At 36.8% G+C, this 25,515-nt stretch overlaps 1 protein-coding gene across 1 annotated transcript; it reads left to right on the forward strand.

Moving 5' to 3' along the window:
• Positions 1-381: 381 nt before the first annotated feature.
• LOC114329494 (zinc finger protein 235-like) lies at positions 382-23,102 on the forward strand. Its single transcript, XM_028278623.2, has 3 exons — positions 382-967; positions 1,034-1,159; positions 14,215-23,102. The coding sequence occupies exons 1-3, from the start codon at positions 838-840 to the stop codon at positions 15,507-15,509; spliced, it is 1,551 nt and encodes a 516-aa protein (XP_028134424.2). The 5' UTR covers positions 382-837; the 3' UTR covers positions 15,510-23,102.
• The last annotated feature ends 2,413 nt before the right edge of the window (positions 23,103-25,515 follow it).

Consider the following 25,515-nt stretch of genomic DNA (forward strand, 5'->3'; position numbering starts at 1 on the left):
AATATACTGCGTGCCAAAATTAACGCAGTTGGATTGGAATACGTTGTGCTGAAAAGGCGTTTTCAACTTTATTAACGGTTTTTTCGGCGTCCACTGGCGCATTATTGACCAGAGATCATAGAAGGCAGTGATTGCATTTTGCTCGTGAATATATGTTATTTGGAAGAATGATGATTGGGGAAGAATATTGTTCACCGATGAATCCAGGTACTGTCTTTTTTCTGATGACAGACGGAACAGATGTACAAAAGTTCTGGAGAAAGCTACGCACAGTGTAGCCCTGTAGTGACTGTACAGTATGGTGAAGGCTCGGTAATAGTGTGGGGTGGGATTAATTTAAAGGATTAATCATACACGGAGTTAGTTAGAATAGATCACGGGCGGCTTACATCACACATGTACATTAAAGATATTTTAGAAGAGCATGTCTTGCCATTTGCACCATTTATTGGGGTGCATTTCCATCAATTTATTTGTTGGTGCAAAGCGCGGTTTGGTTGTAGTTCCAGTGTAAGTGGCTAAACGATTATAGAAAAACAGACCTACGACGACTTAAATATTTTGTGTTGGTAACTTGTGACGTCACCCGTCACTTGATGTGACGTGCACGTGCAATGAAAGGTTATTTATTTATTATTTATTTTTGTTTATATTTTATAATATGCTGGTAATATTTTCTTGTGACTCAAAATGAAGAAAAAAAACATTCTGCTCCATCACCATCTTTAATTTCTTATAACAGAAATGAGACATGTTTGATTGCCATTGATTATAGCAAACGGTTTTGTATGTTTAGAATATATTTATTCAGTTTATAATATAAACTGAACACATATTATGTTCACTATGGAATTTAAAGTTGAAGTTAAAGAAGAGTTTATTGAATATAACAAACAATCTATAGACACTCCCGTACCCACATTAATAGGTATGGAACACCTCAAAAATGAACCAGAAGATAACTCAGGTAAGACAAGTAATAAAAAATTAAATGGTAGTTTTAAACAATTTGATGTAATTGGTATTTTATTAGGAATGGAAGTAAAACCTGAAATTAAGAAAGAATTTGCTGAAAATAACCAAGGATATATTCAGAATCAGCTATATACATCCATAGAACTTGGAGAGTTGAAGAATGAAATAGATGAAGATAACTCAGGTAAGACAATTGACAAAAATTAATGTTCAACAATTTGATGTAATTGGTATTTAGGTTTATTTATTTATTTATTAATGGCATCCATTTACAAAAGTTTTACAAAGCTACACCCCAACAACCACTTCTTCTTGTGGTGCTTTCTCCTTTAGTGGAGGTTAGCGACTACACTGGCAAATCTGTCTCTGTCCAATGCAGCTCTAAACAAAGATGTTAAATCAAAGCCGGTCCAGTCTCGTGATTTTTCTAAGCCATGAAATCTGGCGCCTACCAAGACCCCGGTAACCTTCAATCTTACCCTGTATGATCAGTTGTGCGAGGCAGTACTTTTAGTTTCTCATTATGTATCCCAGGTACCAGGTAGCTAATTTTGATAATCTTCAGCAGCTCCCTATCAGCACTTATTCTCCTCAGAACATTTTCGTTGGTGGTGTGGGTTGTCCAAGGTATTTTCAAGATTCTTCTATAAAGCCAGAGTTCAAAGGCTTCTAACTTGTTCATCAGTGTTATGTTGAGTGTCCAGGCCTCCGTTCCATACAAAAGTATTGACCACACATAGCAATGCAGAAAACCACATCTAAGGCTAATATTAATGCTACTGTTACAAAATAAACTTTTCATTTTGATAAACCCTTGTCGGGCTACCTCTATTCTTGCTCTTACTTCTTGTTTATAATCAAGTTGATTGTTGAACCAGCAACCAAGATATTTGTATTGCTTCACTATTCAAGCTGTTGGTGGTTCACAAATATTGAAAGGGGTAAATTTTTGTTCCTTGATATTTTCATAACTTTGGTTTTCGTAGTATTGATCTTCATCCCCATTTTTCCACAACTCTCATTAATCCTATCTGACAGTATCTGAAGACTAGGGTCCAAATCAGTCATTAATACCGTGTCATCTGCATAGTGGATGTTATTTACTCTTTGCCCGTTTATCCTTATTCCTTTAAGCTTTTAAGATTCTAAACATTTATAATGTTTACGCAGAAAAAATTGAAAAGGTCCAAAACAAATTCCTTAGGTTTTTGGGATTTAAAATTAGAGCTATTACTATATTTTATGTGTTATATAAATATATGACTTATATTTAGTATACTAAATTGTTCCAAAATTTGTAAACAATTGTAACTGTATTGGGCTTGTTCCGTGGAAATAAAAAAACAAAACAAAACAAAGCATTCACAAATATTACCTCAGAGTAGACATTGTAGATTGCAAAATGGGTCGATTGGCCCAGTTGACCTTACTACACTGCGACCTATAAGATCTTTTGTGTATACCCTACATCTATATTTTAGTCCAAAAGGTCTAGGCTTCTAAGAAAGTCCATTATCCGTTTTGGAGCTAGGTTTGTAATCTGATCAGGATCAAGGAATACCTGTTCCAGATATTTATGGAGCTGCCGAACAATTACTCTGCAATTGCAGATAATATGTTCTGACGTCTCATCTGCCTCATCGCAGAATCTACATGTCCCACTGTCCAGTATGCCCATTTTACAGAAATGGTATCTGAGTGAGCAGTGTCCAGTGAGAATTCCTGTGATTACTCTGAGATCAGATTTCTGAAGCTCTAAGAGTAATTTCTCGTAGCAGGCAGAGGGTCGTAATAACCTTTTTGCCTGTCTTTGGCCTGGAACATTTTTCCAGTAGGCTGCACTGAGTTCCTTTTCATATTTTCGAACTTCTTCCATTATGCGGCTTTTTGGTATGCCACAAAATGGTTCAGGTCCGATGAAAGGAGTACAAGCTCCTTCCTTTGCGAGACTATCGGCAATCTCATTTCCGACAATTCCTTTATGCCCTGGCACCCATAGCAATGTTAGTTTGTTGCGACTAGCCAGTTGTTTAAGGGATTGTTTGCAATTCCAGGCTATTTTTGACTCATAAGTTGTGGACTTCAGAGCCTTCAAAGCAGCCTGACTATCAGATGCAATAAATATTCTTGCTGAGTTGAGGCCTTTTCTTAGGCACTCTTGAGCACAGAACTCTATTGCTATTAGTTCTGCTTGAAATATTGTTGGAGCATTTCCAAGGGCTGCGGATATCCTAATATTAGGACCTGTGATCCCTATTCCTACTCCTTCGTTTGTTTTTGACCCATCAGTATAGTAAGTGAGGGCACCTTTTGTGATTTGAGCGATTTTGTTTTCTGTCAACTCGCGGTCGTTAATAATAACATCTAACGCGAGTTCGAAATCTTGTTTTGCAGGCATTACGTCTGTAGGCATCTTCATGATTTGGGTTGTTCCAGCCCTTAATACCTCAAGATGTCCCGTTAAGTCACCGGGTTTTAGAGATTTAGTCTGTGTCAGCCTATAGGCATTTTATAGAGCGATCCTCTGTACATGTAAATGTAGTGGAGGAAGGTCTAGCATTGCCTCTAAGGCTGCGGTAGGACACGATCTCATTGCACCCGTGATCCCAATACAGGCAAGTCGTTGCACTTTTTGCAACTCGTTTATTGCCTTTTGCTGCTTTGTTTTGGTCCACCAAACCATCGCAGCATAAGTGATAATGGGTCTGACAACCGTTAAATATGACCAGTAGATCATTTTTGGCTTCAGACCCAGGTTTTCCCAAAAAGCCTACGGCACATCCAGAAAGCCCTTGTTGCTTTTATGGTAATATGAGTGAGGTGTGCATTCCACGTAAGTCTCCTATCAAGGATGACTCCTAGGTACTTAACCTCTTCTGAGAAAGAAAGGGTTATTCCATTCATGATAGGAGGCTGTAATGTTAGTTTCCTCCTGTTAGTGAACGGAATAAGTGTCGTTTTGTTGGGATTGACTGATAGCCCTTCCCTCGAACACCAAGTGGTTATAATGTTTAAGGCCTGCTGCATGCGTTCGGCAATAATACCGTCATGTTTGCCTCTAACCACTATAACTAGATCGTCAGCATAGCCCAGAGCACGAAATCCTGCTCTTTTGAGCTTTGTTAGGAGGTCGTCAACCACTAGCGACCACAGTAGAGGTGATAAGACTCCTCCTTGAGGACAACCTTTTACTGCTTTTATAGTAGTTGATTTGCTTCCTAGGTAGGTAATAATTTTCCTAGTGTTTAGCATGGATTGAATCCATTTAGTTATGGAAGGTTGGATACCTTTTGCTGTTGCGGCGGCGCTGATTGATTCATATGAGGTGTTGTCAAACGCACCCTCTATATCTATGAATGCACATAGCGCCACTTCCTTTGATCCTATTGCCTTTTCTATGTCTTTTACGAGACAGTGCAAGGCATCCACGGTGGATTTGCCTGATTGGTAGGCAAATTGTTCTTTGTGAAGCGGTATATTTGTTAAATATTCGCTTCTTATATATATATCAAGTATTTTTTCCATACTTTTAAGTAGAAAGGAGGTAAGGCTTATGGGTCTATATGACTTCGGCTCCTCTGGAGGGCGTTTACCACTCTAAGGAATGAAGCATACCCTAACCTCTCTCCACCCTTTTGGAATGTAGCCCAAGATGAAGCTCATCTTAAATATTTTGATTAGATGAGGAGTTAATGTATCAACGCCCTGTTGTAGCAGGGCTGGAAAGATACCATCCTCTCCAGGAGATTTGTAGGGCTTAAAGCTATGTATTGCCCATTTAATTCTATTTTTGGTGAAGATTTTTCCCGCTAGGCTTTTTGCAGCTCTTGATGTTCTGTAATTAGATTCAACAAGATTAACCCTTGGGTCATCTTCAATGAGTGTTGACCCAGGAAAGTGAGATTGTAATAAACAAATCATGCTTTCCTCTATGGTTTCAGTAAACTCTCCGTTTGGCTTTCTTAGAAGTCCAATACCGTTTGAGTGGTCCTTTGAGATTACTTTTTGGAGGCGTACTGCTGGGGCTAATTCAGTTATCCCCTCGCAGAATTGCCTCCATGTTCTTCTCTTAGACCTTCTAAGTTCTTTATTGTATTCTGTTAGAGCCTTTTTGTAGTCATCCCAGTTACCTATACTTTTGGCTCTATTAAAAGCTTTACGAGTTTGAGCTTTTAACTTACTGAGTTCCCTGTTCCACCATGGCACATCTCTTTTGACGGCTTTGGTCTTGATGGGACAGGCCCCCTCATAGCAGCTAATCATCGTACGATTTAGCCATTGTGAGGCACCTTCCAGTTCCTCTATGGTTTCAATCGAATAAGTTACGCCTTCAACATCTGACCTTAGGGTGTCCTTATATGCACACCAGTCAGTCTGTTTCGGTATTCGACAGGACTGTATCTGTTCCCGCTCAGCCTCGACATCGAACCTTATGGTTCTATGATCCGACATCGATACCTCATCGGAGACATGCCAGTTCTGTATTAGATTTGTAGCAGAGCAACTAGTTAAGGTGATGTCAAGCACCTCTTTCCTATTTGCAGAGATAAAAGTTGGTTTGTTACCTCTATTGATAATGTCTATATTGGAGTTAGCCAAATATTCTAAAAGGTACTCACCACGTTTGTTCGTGTCTGTGCTGCCCCATACTATGCTGTGGGAGTTCGCATCACATCCAAGGATAAGTTGTCTGTTCTTTTTGTTGCACCAACTGATGAGGCCTTTCACTTCCTCTGGCGGTGGTTGGTCTTCATCACCCGGGAAATAGACAGAGGCAATTATAATTTGCCTTTTGCCCTTTTCCTTGGGGAGCTCCACTTCAGCTGTTGCTAAGTCTCTTGTGATAAACTCCGGAACAGAAATGAATTTTAGTTTTTTAGAGATGAGCAAAGCTACTCTTGGCAAGTCATGCATTTGTGAATAAATCAACTTACATGTATTATTTGGAAGTCCTTTGATAAGTCCTTTGTCAGCCCAGGGCTCTTGAATGAGCCCGATGTCAGTTAGGTTTCTGCTAAAACTCCTGTTAAGCACACTAGTTGCGGCTTTTGCGTGATGGAGATTTAACTGCAGAAACCTAATATTTTTATTGGAAGCCATTTTACTGGCGTTTGGGACCTTTATCTGATCCCTTTTTGAACTTCGCAGGGCCCTTTCCCTGGGCCCCTTTTTTTGTGGCCATTTTTGCTGCTTCACTAGTTGAAGCAGCTTCTGGCTCACTAGGTTTTAGATGGCCTTTTTTTGGTAATATTCTTACCTGACCAAATTTATAGTTGGCTTTATAGCCATTTTGTTTCACCCTTTCAGCGGAGTTAGGGTCCATTGAAAGAGTGAGCTCTACATTAGGGCCTTTGTCAACCCTTCTTACAACTCTCCAATTCTGTGAGTTTAGGTCTTCATTTTGGACCTCTAAGAATCGAAGAATTTTTGCATTCGTGGTGTTCAGACTATCAGGAAGATATGTCACAAAGATCTCGGAGTGAGGAATATTGCTTTCCTCTTCCAGTCTCAGCGAGATACCCTCCTGTGGCTGCAGCTCCTGAATTATGCTTTTAAGCTACTCAACTGTGGCTTTGTCAGCACAAGACAGAAGCATCCAACCCGGTCTGAATTGTAGGTTGCTGAATTTAGGCCTAATTGTTGCCTTTGGATCCAGCTCCACTATTTTTTCCAGAATCTTCTCTTTCGTTGCGGCTAGTTGTTCCACTGTTAGTGAAGATTCTGGATGGTTTTTGGGCATTATTCCTACCCTTATTGCCGCTGCAACCTGTCCATAGGATGGTTTGTTTTCTTCACCACCGCTGGTTATCCCAACGGTGGTGCCAACTCCCTTTTTCCTAGGATTTTCTGGCGTGCTCTCCTCAGACCGGATCCTCTTGGACCCTTTGCCCTTGGATACATCCTCGGGTGGTTTTTGTATAGGCTTTTGTGCCTGTTGTCGAGCCTCTTCATATTTAAGGCCTTGTTTTAACATGTACTTAAACCTTTTTCGGGCAGCGCCACTCAGTTTCTCTCTTTCGGCCTTTTTTGGCCCTTGAGCGATACTTTGCTCGTCTCCGCTGCTTTTTAAAAGCTCATCCTCCGATTTATGGCTTGGAACTGGATCCAATTCCATAACCTCGGGATGATTGAGGCTTTGTTCTTCCTCTTTGCCCTCATTGTTTTTAGTTTTTCCTACTTGGTCCATTTTAGTCCCACGAGTAGCTAGGGAATGTATGGTCACTCCCAGCAGAGCCCCGCATGCCGGGAGAAGGCTAATGAAACCTGGGTTTCGCCTGGTACCCGGAGTCCGCATAATCGTGACTAAGCAACCCCTTAGCCCCGCGGCGCAATTCCTGCGCCACGCCAAGCCTTCAGCTTATGCTGGTCCACCTTGGCTTGAGGGGGATTTCTGTGGTTCCCTTCCACTTTCGGTAAGCACATCCTCTACAACCACCGGCTTACCAATACCAGCTTATATACCGGGCAGGTTTCCACAAGTTCGCATTGTTTCCGGATGCCCGCAGAGGTCCCGAACGATTAGTCCAGTTACCTCTGCACCCACCCGTCTACAACACTCCCTCTCCACGCTGTTGTTCCCGGTATTTGCGTACGCCGGAGCTTCGTTAGCCAGCCTCTTTGTGACGTGTCTAGGGGCCTAGGACCCTATCCACGTCAGCTCGAAGCTGTTACCACCACACACCACGTGGAGGAGAAGTTGGTCTTTGTGCAGCCAGAGTAGACGTTAAAAGCCACAATGGATGAAACTCATGCATGTGTACGAATACAAAACCACCAGACAGACTTTTTTAACATTTCGCAGGGACTAAAACAGGGAGATGGGCTGGCCCCAACATTGTTTAACCTGGCACTGGAGTATGCGGTTAGGCAAATGCAAACTGGACGAGGAAATCTACTGACCAACCGAACGGTTCAACTGGCCGCTTATGCTGATGATATTAATATTATGAGTAGAACATCAACAGGAGCACAGGAAACATATGCAGAGTTAAAAACACAAACAAAAATACTAGGTCTGGAAATTAACACAGAAAAAACAAAAAAATAATGACTCAGACGAGAAGAAATATAGTCCCAGAAAACATTATACATGAAGATGACATTGAAACGGTTGAAAAGTTTACATACCTGGGAGTAGAAATATATGCCGACGGATCAGAAGATGGAGAAATACGGAAGAGAATAATGCAGGCAAACAGAGCTTACTTTGCCCTCTCTCATATATTTCGGTCTAAAAGTGTCCACCGAAATACAAAGATGAGAATCTATAATACCTTAATTCGACCAATAACATGCTATGGCAGTGAAGCCTGGGTGCTGAAAGAAACATCCAAAAGCAAACTCGACACATTCGAAAGGAAAGTACTTAGGAGAATACTAGGACCTGTGAGGGAAAACGGAATCTTCAGAAGTCGATACAACAACGAGCTTTATCAACTTTATAAGGAAACGCCCCTGTCAGACTTCATTAGATTACAAAGATTGCAATGGGCCGGACAAAAAAAGAATTTTTTTGGTAAACAGCGGTATCAGGAATGTCAATCAGTGATGAGTGAAAGCAGCTCCTTACCGCAATTACAATGCCCCCACCACGTGTATTGCCAGTAGCAGCAAAGTCTCTATCCTTTCTAAATATGGAAAAACCATTAAGGCCAAGTTCAGCGTCAACAATTTCCTGGCACAGCCACGTTTCCACCAAAATGATAATATCGTATGCGTTAGAAGCAGCATTATTACACAATAGATTTAGTTTAGTCCTAAGCTCTCTCACATTCTGGTAATATACAGAGAGTTGTTTCTTGGATTTTATAAAAAATTGTCTCCACTTTTATTTTCTAGGTCGTTCTTAGTGTTTCTGGAGCGACGTGGGGGATTGCTGGTAAATTGCCTAACCCTGACCATGCTAGGCCAAGATGACGAACTCAACATAGCATCAAACATGCTTTCACTAACACCAACTCTAAAGGAGCTATAGTATTATTGGCAGTCAGCTGCTTTACCAATAGATTCAGCCCTTTGAGATTATTTTTCTTAAGTATATATGCTTTAACATCTTCGGGAGTTACACCGGGAGAAACGTTGTTAACATGCAAAAATCTCATCCTTTCTACTCCACTAAATTCAGCATTGGCATCAGAACCAACCATGCCAGTATGGACGATTTCCTAGTGCGACGAGTATCAGCGTTATTGGTGCTCACAGGCGTTCCATTAGGCAGTCTAAAAGAAGCAGGAGCGGTTATATTAATTGTGATAGTAACAGGGCCAAAACTGCTAACAGGATTTTACCAACTGAATGTTCATAAGGATAGGCTGCTTATTTCTAATCTTACAGCAACTTCTGCAGCTACTGCGGGGGCAACATCACGCCAACCGCTCCTGCTTCTTTTAGACTGCCTAATGGAACGCCTGTGAGCACCAATAACGCTGATACTCGTCGCACTAGGAAATCGCCCAGATTTACTAAGGGAAAGACTGACATGGTTGGTTCTGATGCCAATGCGGAATTTAGTGGAGTAGAAAGGATGAGATTTTTGCATGTTAACAACGTTTCTCCCGATGTAACTCCCGAAGATGTTAAAGCCTATATACTTAAGAAAAATAATCTCAAAGGGCTGAATCTATTGGTAAAGCAGCTGACTGCCAATGATTACTATAGCTCCTTTAGAGTTGGTGTTCGTGAAAGCATATTTTAAAGGGTGTTTTATCTAAAAATTTAAAAACTATTTTTGCTCAGCATTTTAAAACTATTCGACGTATTCTTTTCATACTTAGCAGAAAGTGCGACTACTATACACCCTACTAAATTATTATAAACAAACGTTTCTACCTACTACCAGAGGCGTACGACAGGGGATAGTGAATGGTCAAATTCTACGCCACTGGAGGAATTACTATTTTAGTGCCATTTTTATATTCTCCAATACTTTCTACGTAAATAATATACTCTTTATTGGTAACGATAAAGTCATTCGTTTTCGAGATATTTGAAGTTAAATATGAAACGGCACAGTTATTTTGATTAATTTATGATATGATTCATATGATTAAAATTTAAAAATTATTCGTACCCAGTACATTAAAACTATTTGGCGTATCCTTATCATACTTGGCAGAAAGTGTAGGTACTGTACACCCTACTAAATTAAGATAAATAAACGTTTCTAGCTACTGCCAGGGGCGTACGATAGGGGATAGTGTCTGGTTGACCCTTCCCAAATTCTACGCCACTGACGAAATTACTATTTTAGTGTAATTTTTTGATTTTCCAATACTTTTTATGTAAATAACGTATTCGTAACGATAAAATGATTAGTTTTCGAGATATTTGAAACTAAAAATGGAGCGACACAATACATTAATCAAAATAACTGTATCGTTTCATTTTTAACTTCAAAGATCTCAGAAAACTAATGACTTTATCGTTATGAATGAAGAGCACATTATTTTTATAGAAAGTATTGGAGAATCCAAAAATTGAACTAAAATAGCAATTCCGCCAGTGGCGTAGAATTTGGAAAGGGTCAACCATTCACTTTCCCCCGTTGTACGCCCCTGGTAATATCCAGAAATGCTTGTTTAACATAATTTAGTAGTTTGTAAAATACCTATACTTCCTGCCAAGTATGAAAAGGATACGTCGAATAGTTTTAAAATTCTGAGCAAAAATTGTTTTTAAATTTTTAGATAAAACACCCTGTAACTCAGCATGGAACCACATTTTATTTAAGTGTTTTAGGTTAAATATTCGTATTTTGTGCTAAGGTTTCTCCAGTTACTATATGGACAATTATTAATGAAACACCCTGTATATGAACAGGTGTGGGAGAAACTGAGCAGTCTCTCAGATAGGGTATATTTCATATAGTACTTCCATAACTTTTCCCAAGCATGAAATTATTCACGAATTTTTTGTACATAAATCTTTAAAAAATTATGTACCTCAACCTCCAAGTTATCAATTTTTATCTTTGCTAACAAAAACTGATAACTGAAAGAGTTAAGATTTCATTATATTGGTAAATACTAAGTCTTTGCTGTCAGTGAAGTTTGGGTAGTTGTATTGAAAACGAGATAATTAATATTTTTCAGTGTATAATGTCGATAAGCATTTTTCTACGAGCGTGCAAAAATGTCTATTTTCGCGCACGCATTTTAGTTTAGAAAGTTTCACTTTTCCGCACGCGTGTTACTTTTCCGCACGCGGTTTTTACTTTTCCGCACGCGTGTTAATTTAGATATGTTAATATGGCCTTAAAGTAATTATAATACATGCAATAAACTAATATTTAGATATTATTTACTAATTTATTTCAAATATATCTTATTGTGTTCCTGTTTTAATGAAATTAACGCGACAATTCTATTCGATGAACTAAAATTATTTTGACATAATATTCGAAAGTCAAATCGGTAGACAATAACAGTCGTTTTGAATCATCGTCATGGAAACCAAGATCGTCGTCATGCTAACTAATTATATTGAAAGTTTGGTTTTGACAACCTTGTCAAAGAATTAATTTGTGTATGTATTTTCATATTAATTAAATTAATTTATTAAGATTTGGTAATTTTTTAAAGACTCTTAGAAAAAATATTGTTCCTAACTCTTGCAGAAAGTCTCTTTTCCGCACTCGACTGCTTGTCGAACTCCCGCTTCGCGTCGTTTGGCAAACTGCAGTCGCGTGCGGAAAAGAATGACTTTCTGCACTTGTTAGGAAATTAACTATATATGAGGAGCTTTTTTACAAAACTGCATAAATCCATTTCCGGCTAAAATACATGTTTTGTTGAATTTCGAGAGTTGGGCCTGCACTAGACCTTGTGTATAAGTCTCATGTGTTAAAAGTTAATATTTTCCATTTAAAATGAGCCTAACAATCACGTTTCTTCCACAAAACTTAATTAATTCACTCAAAAACCTTTACCTGTCCACTCTTTTTTTATACAAAACTTAACATCTCCTTCTTTAGCTAACCATTAAAATTAGTTTTTGTGTTACAAAACTGCATAAATCCTCCAGTCTGCAGAACTATCCGTCTACTATTTTTGTTTGGTTTTAAAAGTATCCTCTAGAATTAGATGTTGATTCGTGAAACAAAATATAATATTCGTTAGTTCTAAAACTATTCACGGGTCGCACTGACAGTGTGTAGCGTAGCCACGCCATGCCACGCTGTGCCCATATTTTTTTACAAAACGCGATATCTCCAACAGACACATGGCTATATTTTGTTAATGCAAATCAATAAAAATAATGATGATTAACCTTTTATTTCTCTTAGGGCCGGTTGTTCGAACGCTAATCAACATTGATCACTATCAAATACTTAATTACTGTCACAACTGTCAATGTCAACTTTGGTTGGATTGCCGAAAACATAATTATTGATGACAATTATGAAATTAGTTAATCAATTATGTTAATAATTGTTATGTTGATTGACTAACTAATCTCATAATTATAATTAACTATGTTTTCAGCAACCCAACCAAAGTTGACATTGACAATTGTGACAGTAATTAAATATTTGATAGTGATTAATGTTGATTAGCGTTCGAACAACCGGCCCTAAATCTAACCTCAATTGATTACGGTCTCAGAAATTTCGAAAGTTTTAGTACAACAGCTGCAGCACGTTTTTACGTCTCCTGGAAATTTTTGAAAAGTGGATTTATGCAGTTTTGCAAAAAAGCTCCTCATATAGTCGTATAGCTAACTCATTTGGCATACGTATAGCTAACATGTAAAAGAAAAAAGTGATATTGTGCCGATGTGTGCTTTTGCCCCGGGGGGAGTGCCCCTTCTCGGGGGGTGAAAAAACATACATTCAAAATAAATCTGGAAGTGAATAAATTGACTAATTCTAAGCAACTTTTGTTCTATGGAGTCTTTTCACTAATTCAATACTTTTTAAGTTATTTGCAAGTGAATATGTTCATTTTTCAACAAAAAAACACGTTTCTAGACGGTTTTTCACAAATAACTGAAAACGTAAATATTTTATCAAAAAAAATATTTCAGCAAAAGTAGCAAAAAAGGTGAAAAAAAATGGTGTATGTATGAAGTCTGTAGACCTAAGTAGAAGAGTTCTAAAGTGCACTCTTGTTTCATCAATAATCCACTTTTGTGTGTTTAAAAGTTTGACAACAAAAAATTGAGCAAAAAACCACTAACATCTAGTCGCTAATTATTGTTCCATTTTTGTGACCCCTGAAAATAAATAGTCCAGTCAATATAGGTACTGAAACATTTTTAATTGTATCAAGATCAATTTAAAATTAGTTGCCTTAATATGTGGTAAAACTGATAATAAGGATGATCCGTTGGTTTTGTGTGATTATTGCTCGCACAAATTATGTAAAGAGTGTGCTGAGTTGACTTCAACCGAGGCTCGTGCTGTAGCTTTAAAGAAGAGGAGCCCCTCCATTACCTATAAATGTCATGGCTGTCTCTCTGGTGCAGATTCAGATGGTAATGTTGAACATATTATTGATAATTTGTTTAAAAAATATCTTGGAAGGCTAGAAGATAAGATTGATTCTTCTCTTAAAGCTGAAATATCCTCTCTGAATACTTCATTTCTTGCTGATCATGCAAAGAAACTGGATAATCTAGAGAGTAAGTGTAACTCGCTGGGTGATGAGTTGATTTTGTTGAGAAAAAGCAATATTCAACTGGTTCATATGCTTGCTAATTTTGCTCATAATGTGGGCGGGACTTCTGATGTTGTTCTGATGTCTTTGGTAGTTTGCCAACCAATTGAGATAGTAACGGGGCCAAAACTGCTAACAGGACTTTACCAACTGAATGTTCATAAGGATAGGCTGCTTATTTCTAATCTTACATCAACTCAGTAAGGAACCACATTTTATTTAAGTGTTTTAGGTTAAATCTTCGTATTTTGTGCTAAGGTTTCTCCCCTTACTATATGGACAATTATTAATGAAACACCCTGTATATTTATGACGTGACACAGTCATTTTTCTTGTAAATTAGCAATTTTAGTAGGCAATTTGCTTTTCCCCTTTCAATCAGTGTAAATTCTTGATATCACTGTATTGCCGATGTTAGTTAATGAAATGTTTTTCTTAAAAAAATCATATCATCTTTCTCTAGATGCCATTACCTGTCGTTTTAGTTTTATTTGCTATCGTATTATTTTTTACTAATTTCTTTACTCTTTGTGTTACACATTAGTTTCTGCATAAAAAATTTATCGTTTCATTTTTATTTTAGGTTTTTCTCAGAACATAATGGAAATCATGAAAACGAAACTTGCGTCCACTACAGAACAACAAATCAGTGCAAACACTGAAGAAACAACATCAAACAGTTCTTATTGCAAATGTAATATTTGTTTTAGGCAATTTAATGAGGCAGGTTCTTTGGAACAACACCTAAAAACACACACTGAAGAAAAGCCTTATAAGTGTGAAATTTGTTTTATGCAGTTTTCTCGAAAAGGTAATTTGAAAAGACACTTGATAGTGCACACTGGAGAAAAACCGCACAAGTGTGAAATTTGTTTCAAGCTATTTAGTCAAGCAGGAAGTTTGAATAAGCATTTGAGAGTGCACACTGGAGAAAAATCGTACAAGTGTGAAATTTGTTCTAAGCAGCATTCTCGAATGGATAATTTGAAAAGTCATTTGAGAACACACAGTGGTGAAAAATCGTACAAGTGTGAAATTTGCTTTAAGCTGTTTACTCATAAACATTCTTTGGATAAACACAAAAGATTGCACACTGGAGAAAAGCCTTACGGGTGTGAAATTTGTTTTCAGCAGTTTTCTCAGAAAAGTAATTTAAACACACATTTGATATTGCACACTGGAGAAAAACAGTACAAGTGTGAAATTTGTTTTAAGCAGTTTTCTAGATCGGATCATTTGAAAAATCATCTGAGAACACACACTGGTGAAAAATCTTACAAGTGTGAAATTTGCTTTAAGCTGTTTACTACTAAACAGTCTTTGGATGAACACAAAAGATTGCACACTGGGGAAAAGCCTTACAAGTGTGAAATTTGTTTTCAGCGGTTTAGTCATGCAGTTAGTTTGAAAACGCATTTGATATTGCACACTGGCGAAAATCCGTACAAGTGTGAAATTTGTTTTAAACAGTTTGGTCTAGCAGATGATTTAAAAAAACATTTGAGAGTGCACACTGGGGAAAAACCTTACAAGTGTGAAATTTGTTTTAGGCAGTTTTCTCAGAAAAGTAATTTAAACACACATTTGATATTGCACACCGGAGAAAAACAGTATAAGTGTGAAATTTGTTTTAAGCAGTTTTCTCTGAAATGTAATTTGAAAGGACACTTGAGAGTGCACACTGGAGAAAAACCGTACAAATGTGAAATTTGTTTTAAGCAATTTAGTGAAGCCGGAAGTCTGAAAAAGCATTTGACAGTGCACACTGGGGAAACGCCTTACAAATGTGAATCTTGTTCTGAGCAGTTTTTTCAGAAGGTTCATTTGAAAAAACATCTGAAAGTGCACACTGAAGAAAAACTTCTTCTTCTTCTTTAAGTACCGTGCCCAAATTTTTAGACGTGGGTAGCTTCCATAACAATTTGCCGATATAGTTCTCGATCTTGTGCGGCATGTAACAATTGATCTGCTGATAAGCCAGTCCATTGACGAAGGTTTCGGAGCCATGAATATTTCTTTCAACCAATTCCTCTTTTTCCGTCGATCTTTCCATTGAGTATGCAGCATCCTGTATCTGCTACCTCTCATTATATGCCCCAGATATTCAAGTTTTCTCTTTTTTATCATCTTCATTAAGTCACCTTCGCCTTGACCTACTCTATTTAAGACTTCTCTGTTTGAAATGCGTTGAACCCAAGATATTCTGAGCATTCTACGATACGACCACATCTCAAAGGCTTCTAATTTGTTCATCATGTTAACCTTCATTATCCAGGTTTCACATTTATATAGTAATACAGGATACACATAACATTTTAGGAACTTGATTCTTAGTTGTAAGTTCAGCTGAGAGTTGCTCAGAATAGATCTAAGTTTCATAAATGCTCCTCTTGCAATTCTTATACGAGTTTTAATTTCTTCATCCGGATTTAGTGTCTCGCTTATCCAACATCCTAGGTATTTAAAATGGTTAACTTTTGTTATTGATTCATCATTGACAATTAGTTGCACAGGGCCGACGTCTTGTTTACTAACCACAAGTAACTTTGTCTTTGTTGCATTTATGTTAAGTCCGTTATTGGAGCATTCTCTAGTGACTCGATCTATAAGGAATTGAAGATCTTCGATATTTTCAGCCATGTTCGCGGTGTCGTCTGCATATCTGATGTTGTTAATAGTTTCTCCCCCGATTCGAACTCCACATTGTCCTTCCAAGGCTTCATTAAAAATTATTTCTGAGTATACGTTAAACAAAGTTGGGGATAACACACAACCCTGTCTGACACCTCTTTGAATGCAAATTTTGTCTGTTTCTTTGCCGTCTACCAGAATAGAAGCTTCTTGATTCCAATATAGATGTTGTAAAAGTCTCAGATCTTTATCATCTATTCCAATAATTTCTAGATATTCAAACAACCTATCATGTTGAACTCTATCAAACGCCTTCTCAAAATCTATAAAGCAGACGTAAATTGGTTTCTGTACTTCCCATGATCGTTGAAGTAATGTTAACATTGAGAACAAAGCTTCCCAATCCTTCTCTGAAACCGAATTGTTTGTTTCCCATTGTCTCTTCACATTTCTGCTTGATTCTATTAAGAATTATCTTAAGAAGTAGCTTGAGAGAGTGGCTCATGAGACTAATTAGTCTAAAGTCTTTACATGATGATGTATTAGGTTTTTTTGGGAGTGGAATAAATGTAGACTCTAACCATATCTGTGGCATCATGCCAGTCTCGTATATATGGTTATAAATGTTTGTTAGTTGTGAGACATTGTCGTCATCCAGAAGTTTGAGCCAGTCTGATGGTATTTGATCAGGGCCTGGAGATTTCCTCTTTTTGCTCTGTTTGATGGCTTTCTCTACTTCCGCTTTTAAAATACTCGGACCAGTATTCGTATACTTTGTGGTGTTAAGTGGTGGCCTCGTATCCAGGAAGAGCTCTTTTATATAGTTAGTCCATTCTTCCTTTTTTCCATCGAGAATTATTTTACCTTTGGAGTTTCTCATAAAGTGAGGAGTTCTTTTTCTCTGAGTGTAGGTAATTTCTTTAAGCTTTTTATGTATATTAAACTCGTCATGTTTTCTTTGTAGTTCTTCCATTTCACGACATCTTTGTTCCATCCAGTCCTCTTTTGCTCGCTTAACCTCGTATCTTATTTGTCGATATATCTCTCTATACCGAATCTCGTCTTTGTTTTTCCAATTTCTTCTTTGTTGAATAAGGTCTAGTATTTTATCGGTCATCCAATCCTTTTTCTTTATTTGGTCTTTTTCTGGTTTCATAACTTCGTTTGCTATGGTGACCATGGCGGAATTCATGATATCTAGATTTTGACCGATATTTTCTTGTTCAGATCTTTCCAACTGTTTTTTAATCTCACGATTTATCTTATTTCCGAACTCATCTGATATTACGGCATTTCTTAGGAGTCGAGTATTAGGTTTCTTCTGCGTTGTGGGGGCTTTTATTCTTTTTAGTTTTAGTTTGAATCCAGCACAGAGCAGATTATGGTTAGTTGCTGCGTCTGCACTTGGGTATGTTTTTGCAGATGTAATACTGTTTCTAAACCTTCTATTAATGATAATGTAGTCAATTTGATTTCTGACTATCTTTCCCTCTTGATCAGCTGGAGATTTCCAGATATATATTCGTCTTTTAGGTTGCTGAAACAAAGTATTTGCTATAATGCATTTCTCTTCTTGGCAGAACTGTATTAGTCTTTGCCCTCTTTCGTTCCTTTCTCTAAGTCCATACTTTCCGGTTATATCTTGTGTGATTTCGGCACCAACTTTTGAGTTGAAGTCTCCCATAATAATTGTAGCTTCATGTTTTTTTGTGCTCCGGAGAATTTGTTTAATTTGGCTGTAGAATTGCTCAATTTCTTCATCTGGTTTGTCAGCTGTTGGTGCATAGGCTTGTATTATATTAATATTCAGTAGTTTATTTTGCAGCTGAATCATCATGATACGATCATTGAAGGGGACGAAATTTCGGATACAGTTACGAATTTCTTCTTTGACAATGATTGTGACTCCGTTACGTCTGGGTCCTTCTGCCTTTCCCGAGTGGTATACAATGTATCCATTACTCTCAAATATGTTTGACCCTAGCCATTTCGTCTCGCATATACCTAGGATAGGAATGTCTAGTCTGGCCATTTCTAGCTGAATATTTTGTAATTTCGCACCTTCAAACATAGTTGTTACGGTCCACGTAGCTATCTTGTGGATTTTCACGACACGGGGTTTTCGTGTGTTGACGACCTGAGAGGCCCCGTGGTTTGGTTGTGATCTTCCTCCCCTGCCGGATCTTGGAAATGTATGTATAGTTTCCGTATCTGTCATGGGAAGCTGTACTAGAGATATCCACAAGGATCTTTAATGTAGTGGTTTCTCCTGGCCTTCTACATCCTGATGCCGTTGACCATTTCCTGGTTCCTCCGCCTTTGAGACCGATTTCTCGGTCTCAGGACAACAGAGTGCCCTACCACTCACCAACTCATCCGCCCGAAGCCGTTGGTCAGTAAGTGGGGGATTGCTTATACCGGCAATCATTCGGTGAGAAGTATTGATAGAAGTGATAGAAGTAGAAAATAGTGACCCGTCTGCCCTCGGAAACCTAATAGCCATTCGGGGTCGGAAAAAGTAAGAATTGGCCAAGTGAGGCCGATAGGAAAGATTAAAGAAATTTTACTCAAGACAACTTGAAAGAGAGTAAAATGTGAAGGCCCTCATGACTCGCCAGATGCGACTCATGAGAGTATGAGTATTTTTCACCTTTTGTTCCCGCTCATACATCGGGGTGTTGACTACAGACTGTATGGCTTTTCCAGCGCGTACCATAGCATGATGCAACGAAATGCATGCACTCCCATATAATTTTGGAGCCCACACATTCCTCAACAACATGGCCTGACATATGAACATGGCCTTACAAGTGTAAAATTTGTTCTAAGCAGTTTTCTCTGAAAGGTACTTTAAAAAAACATTTGAAATTTCATACTGAAGAAAACACTTGAACAGACGATCAAGTAATAATGGCTCAAGCTTATGAGGATTTAAACTATATACAATGGCGTGCGCAGTTCGTGCCATGGGTGCCGCGGCACCCACAATTGTGATCGAAGTGCGCTAAAATTAAATAATCAGAAAAATAAAGATTTATTGTGTATGCTTCGCCAATGTGGATAAGTGACAAGTAAGATGATTCTATAAAATTTGCCCTCGTAACAATATACCTTCTCCATATCGGCCCGTTTCGCCAGCGAATAGTTGAACAAGTTCGTTGAATACTTTGAAACATTGATAAACTTATCAACACTTTGCTGGTCTATACAGGGTGTTCTCGAAAATAGTGCGTTCCTTAAAGGTATAGGTAGAAGGTACCATGTAGAGCAAAAAAGTCTTACAACATTTTTTTCTAAATTCAACCGTTTGGCCAAAAAACCAAAATACATTTTGGTGTTCAAATTGAAATCTGACAACTATGTATACAAAAATCTAAACATAGATAATCACAATTCAAAAATAGTTGCAGCATTAGCCTTTAGCATTTACATTAAACCCTGTCTTCATCCTAAACAAACAAACAAATTCTTGTTTTGGTTATTTTCAAAAATGGGGAGGCATAATTATTTTGCAGGTGTAACTGTCTGACATACATTTTTATGGTGTCAATAACCTAGATTACTAACACTTCTTATACAATGATGCCAGATTTTTAAATTTTATGAAAATAAAAGTTCGCTTATATGGCGAACAATGTATTTTTTTTGGAAACGGTTAACTTTAGAAAAAAATGTTATAGGACTTTTTTGTTCTACGTTGTGTATTATATCCATACCTTAAAGGAACGCACTATTTTCGGGGACACCCTGTATATTTACGTTCGTGGACAGATTGCGAATGGGAGAAAAAGTTGTTTACTCAGCATTAAGAGTCAATTTTTGCATAGGCGTGGTGTCAGTGGTGTGTTCGGTTACTGAAATAATAGCAGATACTTCCGATGGTAAAGTGAGACTAGTGGTATAACAATCATAAACCAAATGAAAACATTTGATTTCATCATCTGTTTAGAGATTATTCACCCAATTCTACAACTCGTAATAAAAGTTAACAAAACTCTTCAGTCGCCTGACACCTGACATAGATCTGTGTCAAGCTATGGAAGAGGTTTCAAGTTTGGCCTTTGCTTTTGAGGAGTTAAGAATTGACAGAGAGTACATGCGAACCTATTGGCATTGATATACCTATTCCTAGAAAACGTAAAGTTCCTGCTAAATTGGATAAAAATCCTAATAACACGTTTTCAGTGAAATTTTTTTTAAACAGTTTTTACGAGAAAATAATTTTAAAGCAAATGTGAGATGTCATGCTGTAGAAAAACTGTACAAGTGTGAAATTTGTTTTACCAACTTTACTAGAGCAACTCATTTGAAAGAACATACAAGATTGCACACTGGCGAAAAACCTTACAAGTGCGAGATTTGTTTTCAGCAGTTATTAACCACTATCATTGAAAACTCATTTAACTGTACACACTGGAGAAATGCCTTATAAGTGAAACTTGTTTTAAGCAATTTTCTAGTAAAGGTAATTTGAACACACATTTGAAAGTGCACACTGGAGAAAAACCGTACAAGTGTAAAATTTACTTTAAACAGTTTTCTCTGAAAAGTACTTTGGAAAAACATGTAAGATTGCATACTGTAGAAAAACCGTAGAAGTGTTAAATTTATTTGAACCCTCCGGTGGCCACACTGCGGTACTCCGTGCTGCATTTTAAAGTTTTAATAGTATTTATATGGGAAGTATACTATCCTAAGTCACATTCTCATAATTTTACAGGAGAAGTACTTAAACAATAGGTTTGTTCCAACTCGATACAAAACCGTTCTTGAACGGTTACGAGTATGCCCAGTAACGAAAAATGTGTTACTGCGCATAATTATTCGCTATTGCGCATGCGCGTAACGCTAACGATTCAAGAACGGTTTTATATCGAGTTGGAACAAACCTATTATATTTGATGTTTGTTCAGAACATGATAAGTAATTAATAATTGTAGCGGAAACTATTGTCGATATTTAAAAATAGTATTATAACATAGTTTGCTGTAGTATTATGAAAGTATAAGGGTTTAAAGATAATACAATAATCGACTTAGGATATATTACCTTTAATTTATAAGGCTCCTTATATTTATAATACACGTATACTAAGTCTCTTAAATTGTTTATCTGTGTAAAAAACTCGTCAATATTTCTTTATTTATTTTATTTAGTTACAATATACAGTTTGAAAATTACATGTTATCATTATAGTTAGGATAATGTTATCGTTTAGAAGCCTCTGATTCTACAGAATCAGTAGTTGTTTGTGTTATCTTATTATTTGGCTCATAAGAGCTCCTAAGATCCCGTTGAACCATGCCGCCATCCTGTTGCTTTGATAAAGCAGTCTTCACTATTTGTTGTGAAATACTTAAAGTGTTTAAGAACATTTTTTACATACTAAAGGTCATTTGAAAGTACATTTGAGAGTGCACATTGAAAGTCTCACTCATGCGAAATTTATTTTAAGCAGTTTTCTCTGAAAAGTACTTTGGAAAAACATGTGAGATTGCATACTGTAGAAAGACCGTCTTCTTTTTCCACTTTATAAGCAATTTTGCTTATTCATTGGCGGATTGATACCTCTATGGAAGGTTGTTACTCCATCTTTTGCGCGGTCGGCCGATACTTCTACCGATTGGTGATTTATCTCTTGCTATTTTGACCACACGTGTCTACCCCATTCTGGTTATGTGGTTGTTCCATTCTTTTTTACTATTTAGTGTCCGTTCGTTTATACACTGTACGTTACACTGTCTTCTGATATCTTCACTTCTCTTTCGATCTCTCAGTTTATTTCCTGTAATTCTCAGTACCCTCATCTCTGCCGTTTCCAGTAGTCTTTGTGTTGTGTCTGTATCGGGTCTTGTTTCTGATGCATATGTCATTATTGGTCTTACACTGGCTTTATAAATTCTTGACTTCATATCAGTATTAATATTTCGGTTTCGCCATATAGTGTTATTAAGGAATCCTGCCAGTCTATTTGCTTTTTGTACTTGATTTCTCACTTCTTTGTCCAGGTCTCCGTAACTCGACAATGTAATTCCAAGGTATTTTACTTCCATTACTTGTTCAATACTGAAACCATCAATTTCTATTTTACATCTGATTGGTTCTTTACTGATTACTATTATTTTGGTCTTCTGAGATGAAATTGTCATATTGAATTCTTTTGCTCTTATGTTAAATCTGTGGACTAATATTTGCAGACTATCTTCATCTTGGGCTATCAATATCGTATCGTCTGCGTAGCAGAGTATTTTTTACTTCTTTGTTTCCCATTCTGTATCCTCTTTCTTTGTTGTCGTTTTTGATGATTTCATCATGATTAAATCAACAAGTTTTTTGTTATCCGTCGGTGAGCAATAAATATGAAGGGATATTGGTGCTGCTTCTTCACTAAATGTTGTTGAATCCATTCTTCAGTTGCATTATAAGCCAGAAGCGAGTGAACACGGGACATATTTTGTGCATTTGTTTTCAGTTTTGCTCTTAAGTTATGTTTTTTGTTGCAAAAATGGAGTTGTCGAGAGAAGGAACTATGCTTCTAATTTTTTTATTTAGAGACAAAGTTTGAGAAAGACAGTTTGTTACCTAAGTTCTTTAGTTATTAAGTTCCTTGGTTATTAATGTGTTTTTCACACCTCTTCTACGCAGGAAGATAATCCCTTGCCTGCGATGATTGAGCTATTGTTTCATTTCTGAAATTTTAATCCTTGTATTATCGGCGCTTGCACAATCGCTTTTGTAAACTTATTGTGGACTATAAATAAATACTTGTTTGTGTATCGTTTGTCATGTCTAATTTTAATTTTGTAGATATTAATGATTTAGAATTAAATGTATGTATGATATTCTGTTTTATTTTACCTGCTTATAGTCTTTTACTTATTATTTGTATGTAGTTCGAAGGGTAGAAACCAGCGTGTTCTAAACTAGACTGAAAGTACATATCTAGACTCCCTTTCTGATGGCCTCGTATGTTATATAGAGGTCATCGTATGTGCAGAAAGTAGCACTTACAAGTTTGAAATTTATTTTAAGCATTTCCTCGAGCACACGATTTGAAAAGTCATTTGACAGTGCACATTGGAGAAAAGTCTTACAAGTATAAATTTTTTTAAACAATTTACACAGGCAGATCTTCTGAAATATTGTCACACATCTTGTAGAGAGATTGAAACCGCATACCAAAGCATTACTATGAGAATACCAAAAAGGTTTTAGGAGTGGACGTTCAACTATTAGTAAAGGTTCAGGACGACTCGTCAACCTCATTTGAAATACAGAGGTGGTTAAGGCAGGGAGGCGCGCTGACCTATCAGCTTTTTAATATAGCGCTAGAAAAAGTCGTATGACAAGATAATTTAGTTAGCAGGGGAACTATATTTAATAGCAAATACCAAATTCTAGCATATTCCGACACACTGTGGTTCCAAATGCCGAAAAGGTGATCATGAACCTTTAACAGTATATTTATGTTGTTCATATACTTTGGAATTACTTTCGTACTTAAGCGTTTTGGGCATCGCTGATTATGAACCTGACATTATTTTTTTTTGAAAAACAAAATGGCGGATCCGATATGGCCGAAAGAAGTTCGAAAATTTTATTTTAAACGCATGTTTTTTTGAAATTTTATCCTATTACATATAAGGGACTTTTGAAATTGCTGATTACCAATACATTTTCTTTTTGAAGTACAATATTAGGAACCTATGGCTTATGTACAACCGCCGATACATACGCAACAATCGGCACAATCATGTAATATGCATCATTTCACACTATTACATTCAAACAACTGGCAGCTAATCCAATGTGATTCTGTACGTATCTTGTGACTGTACATTTTGAGACTAATAAACATTAATCGCAGAATTATGTAGATTTATGTACTTTTTGAATGTATTTTTACGAAATTTTGAATATTTCAAGTATATTTTTACTGTTTGTTCATTAACAAATTTTATGCATTGTTATCAAATTTTTCGTCAACTTATGTACCTACTTGAAAAAGAAGAATCTGCTTTACAGCAATAACATTGATAAACTACAAAACGTTTTACAGCGTTTTTAATCTAAGCGTTCCTTTTGACTTTCAGTGCTAGCTAAAATAGGTCATACATGGCTTACTTGTCTCGGAGTTATGAATAAACGTACACTGCGCGTCATAGAAAAGGGGTACCCCAAAAAATGGGTAATTTTTGATGTCTTGTATCTCCTAAACTTGTTGCCCCATTTAAGTAATTTTTTTTTATATGGTATAGCCTTATTCTTTAACAATATCGCTGTAATCATATTGTTGCTAAACAGGTACATTTTCATTGTATACCGGGTGTAGGAATAAAACTGTGTTTTTTTCTCAAAGTTCGCAACACCCTGTGGAATATTCTAGCATTTATAAAATACTGAAATTAAAATTCAACTATAGCCTGAGGTTTTCTTAATATTCTGTTGTTTGGTTAATTCGCTTATGTTGAATAATACAAAAAGTAGGTACTTTAACAACTAGCCATGTTCTTCATCAGAAGAGGGTGTTTTTAAATAAGTGCGACAAACTTTAAGGGGTAATTCTGCATTAAAAAATAATGACAGTTTGCTTTATGATCGTATGTCCGCAAATGCTTCGTTTCCGAGACACGGGATGTTGAATTTTTTCTTACAAACTGATGATTTATTTATTACTTTAAAACCGGTTGAGACATGCAAATTAAATTTGGTGGGTTTTAAGACGTAGTTATTACACATTTTTTAACATACAACTAAAAATTTTATATTCACCATTGGCGTGCATACGGGTAATATGATCGGTCATATTACCCGTATGCGCGACAATGGTAAATATAAAGTTCTTAATTGCATGTCAAAAAATTCACAATAACTATCTCTTAAAACCTACTAAATGTCATTTGCATATCTCAACCGGTTTTAAAGCAATAAATATATCGTCAGTTTGTAAGAAAAAATTCATCATCCCGTATCTCGGAAACGAAGCATTTACGGACATACGATTATAAAGCAAACGGTCAGTATTTTTTCATGCAGAATTACCCCTTAAAGTTTGTCGCAATTATTTAGAAACACCCTGTACCGATGAAGAACATGTCTAGTTGTCAAAGTACCTAACTTTTGAATTATCCAACATAGGCGAATGAATCAAAAAACAGAATGTTAAAAAAATACAATGAAAATGTACCTATTTAGCAACAATATTATTACAGCGATATTGTTAAAGAATAAGACTATAACATATTAAAAAATT

The sequence above is a fragment of the Diabrotica virgifera genome, chromosome 2 (genome assembly GCF_917563875.1).
Source record: "Diabrotica virgifera virgifera chromosome 2, PGI_DIABVI_V3a".
In the NCBI taxonomy this organism is placed as follows: Eukaryota; Metazoa; Arthropoda; class Insecta; order Coleoptera; family Chrysomelidae; genus Diabrotica; species Diabrotica virgifera.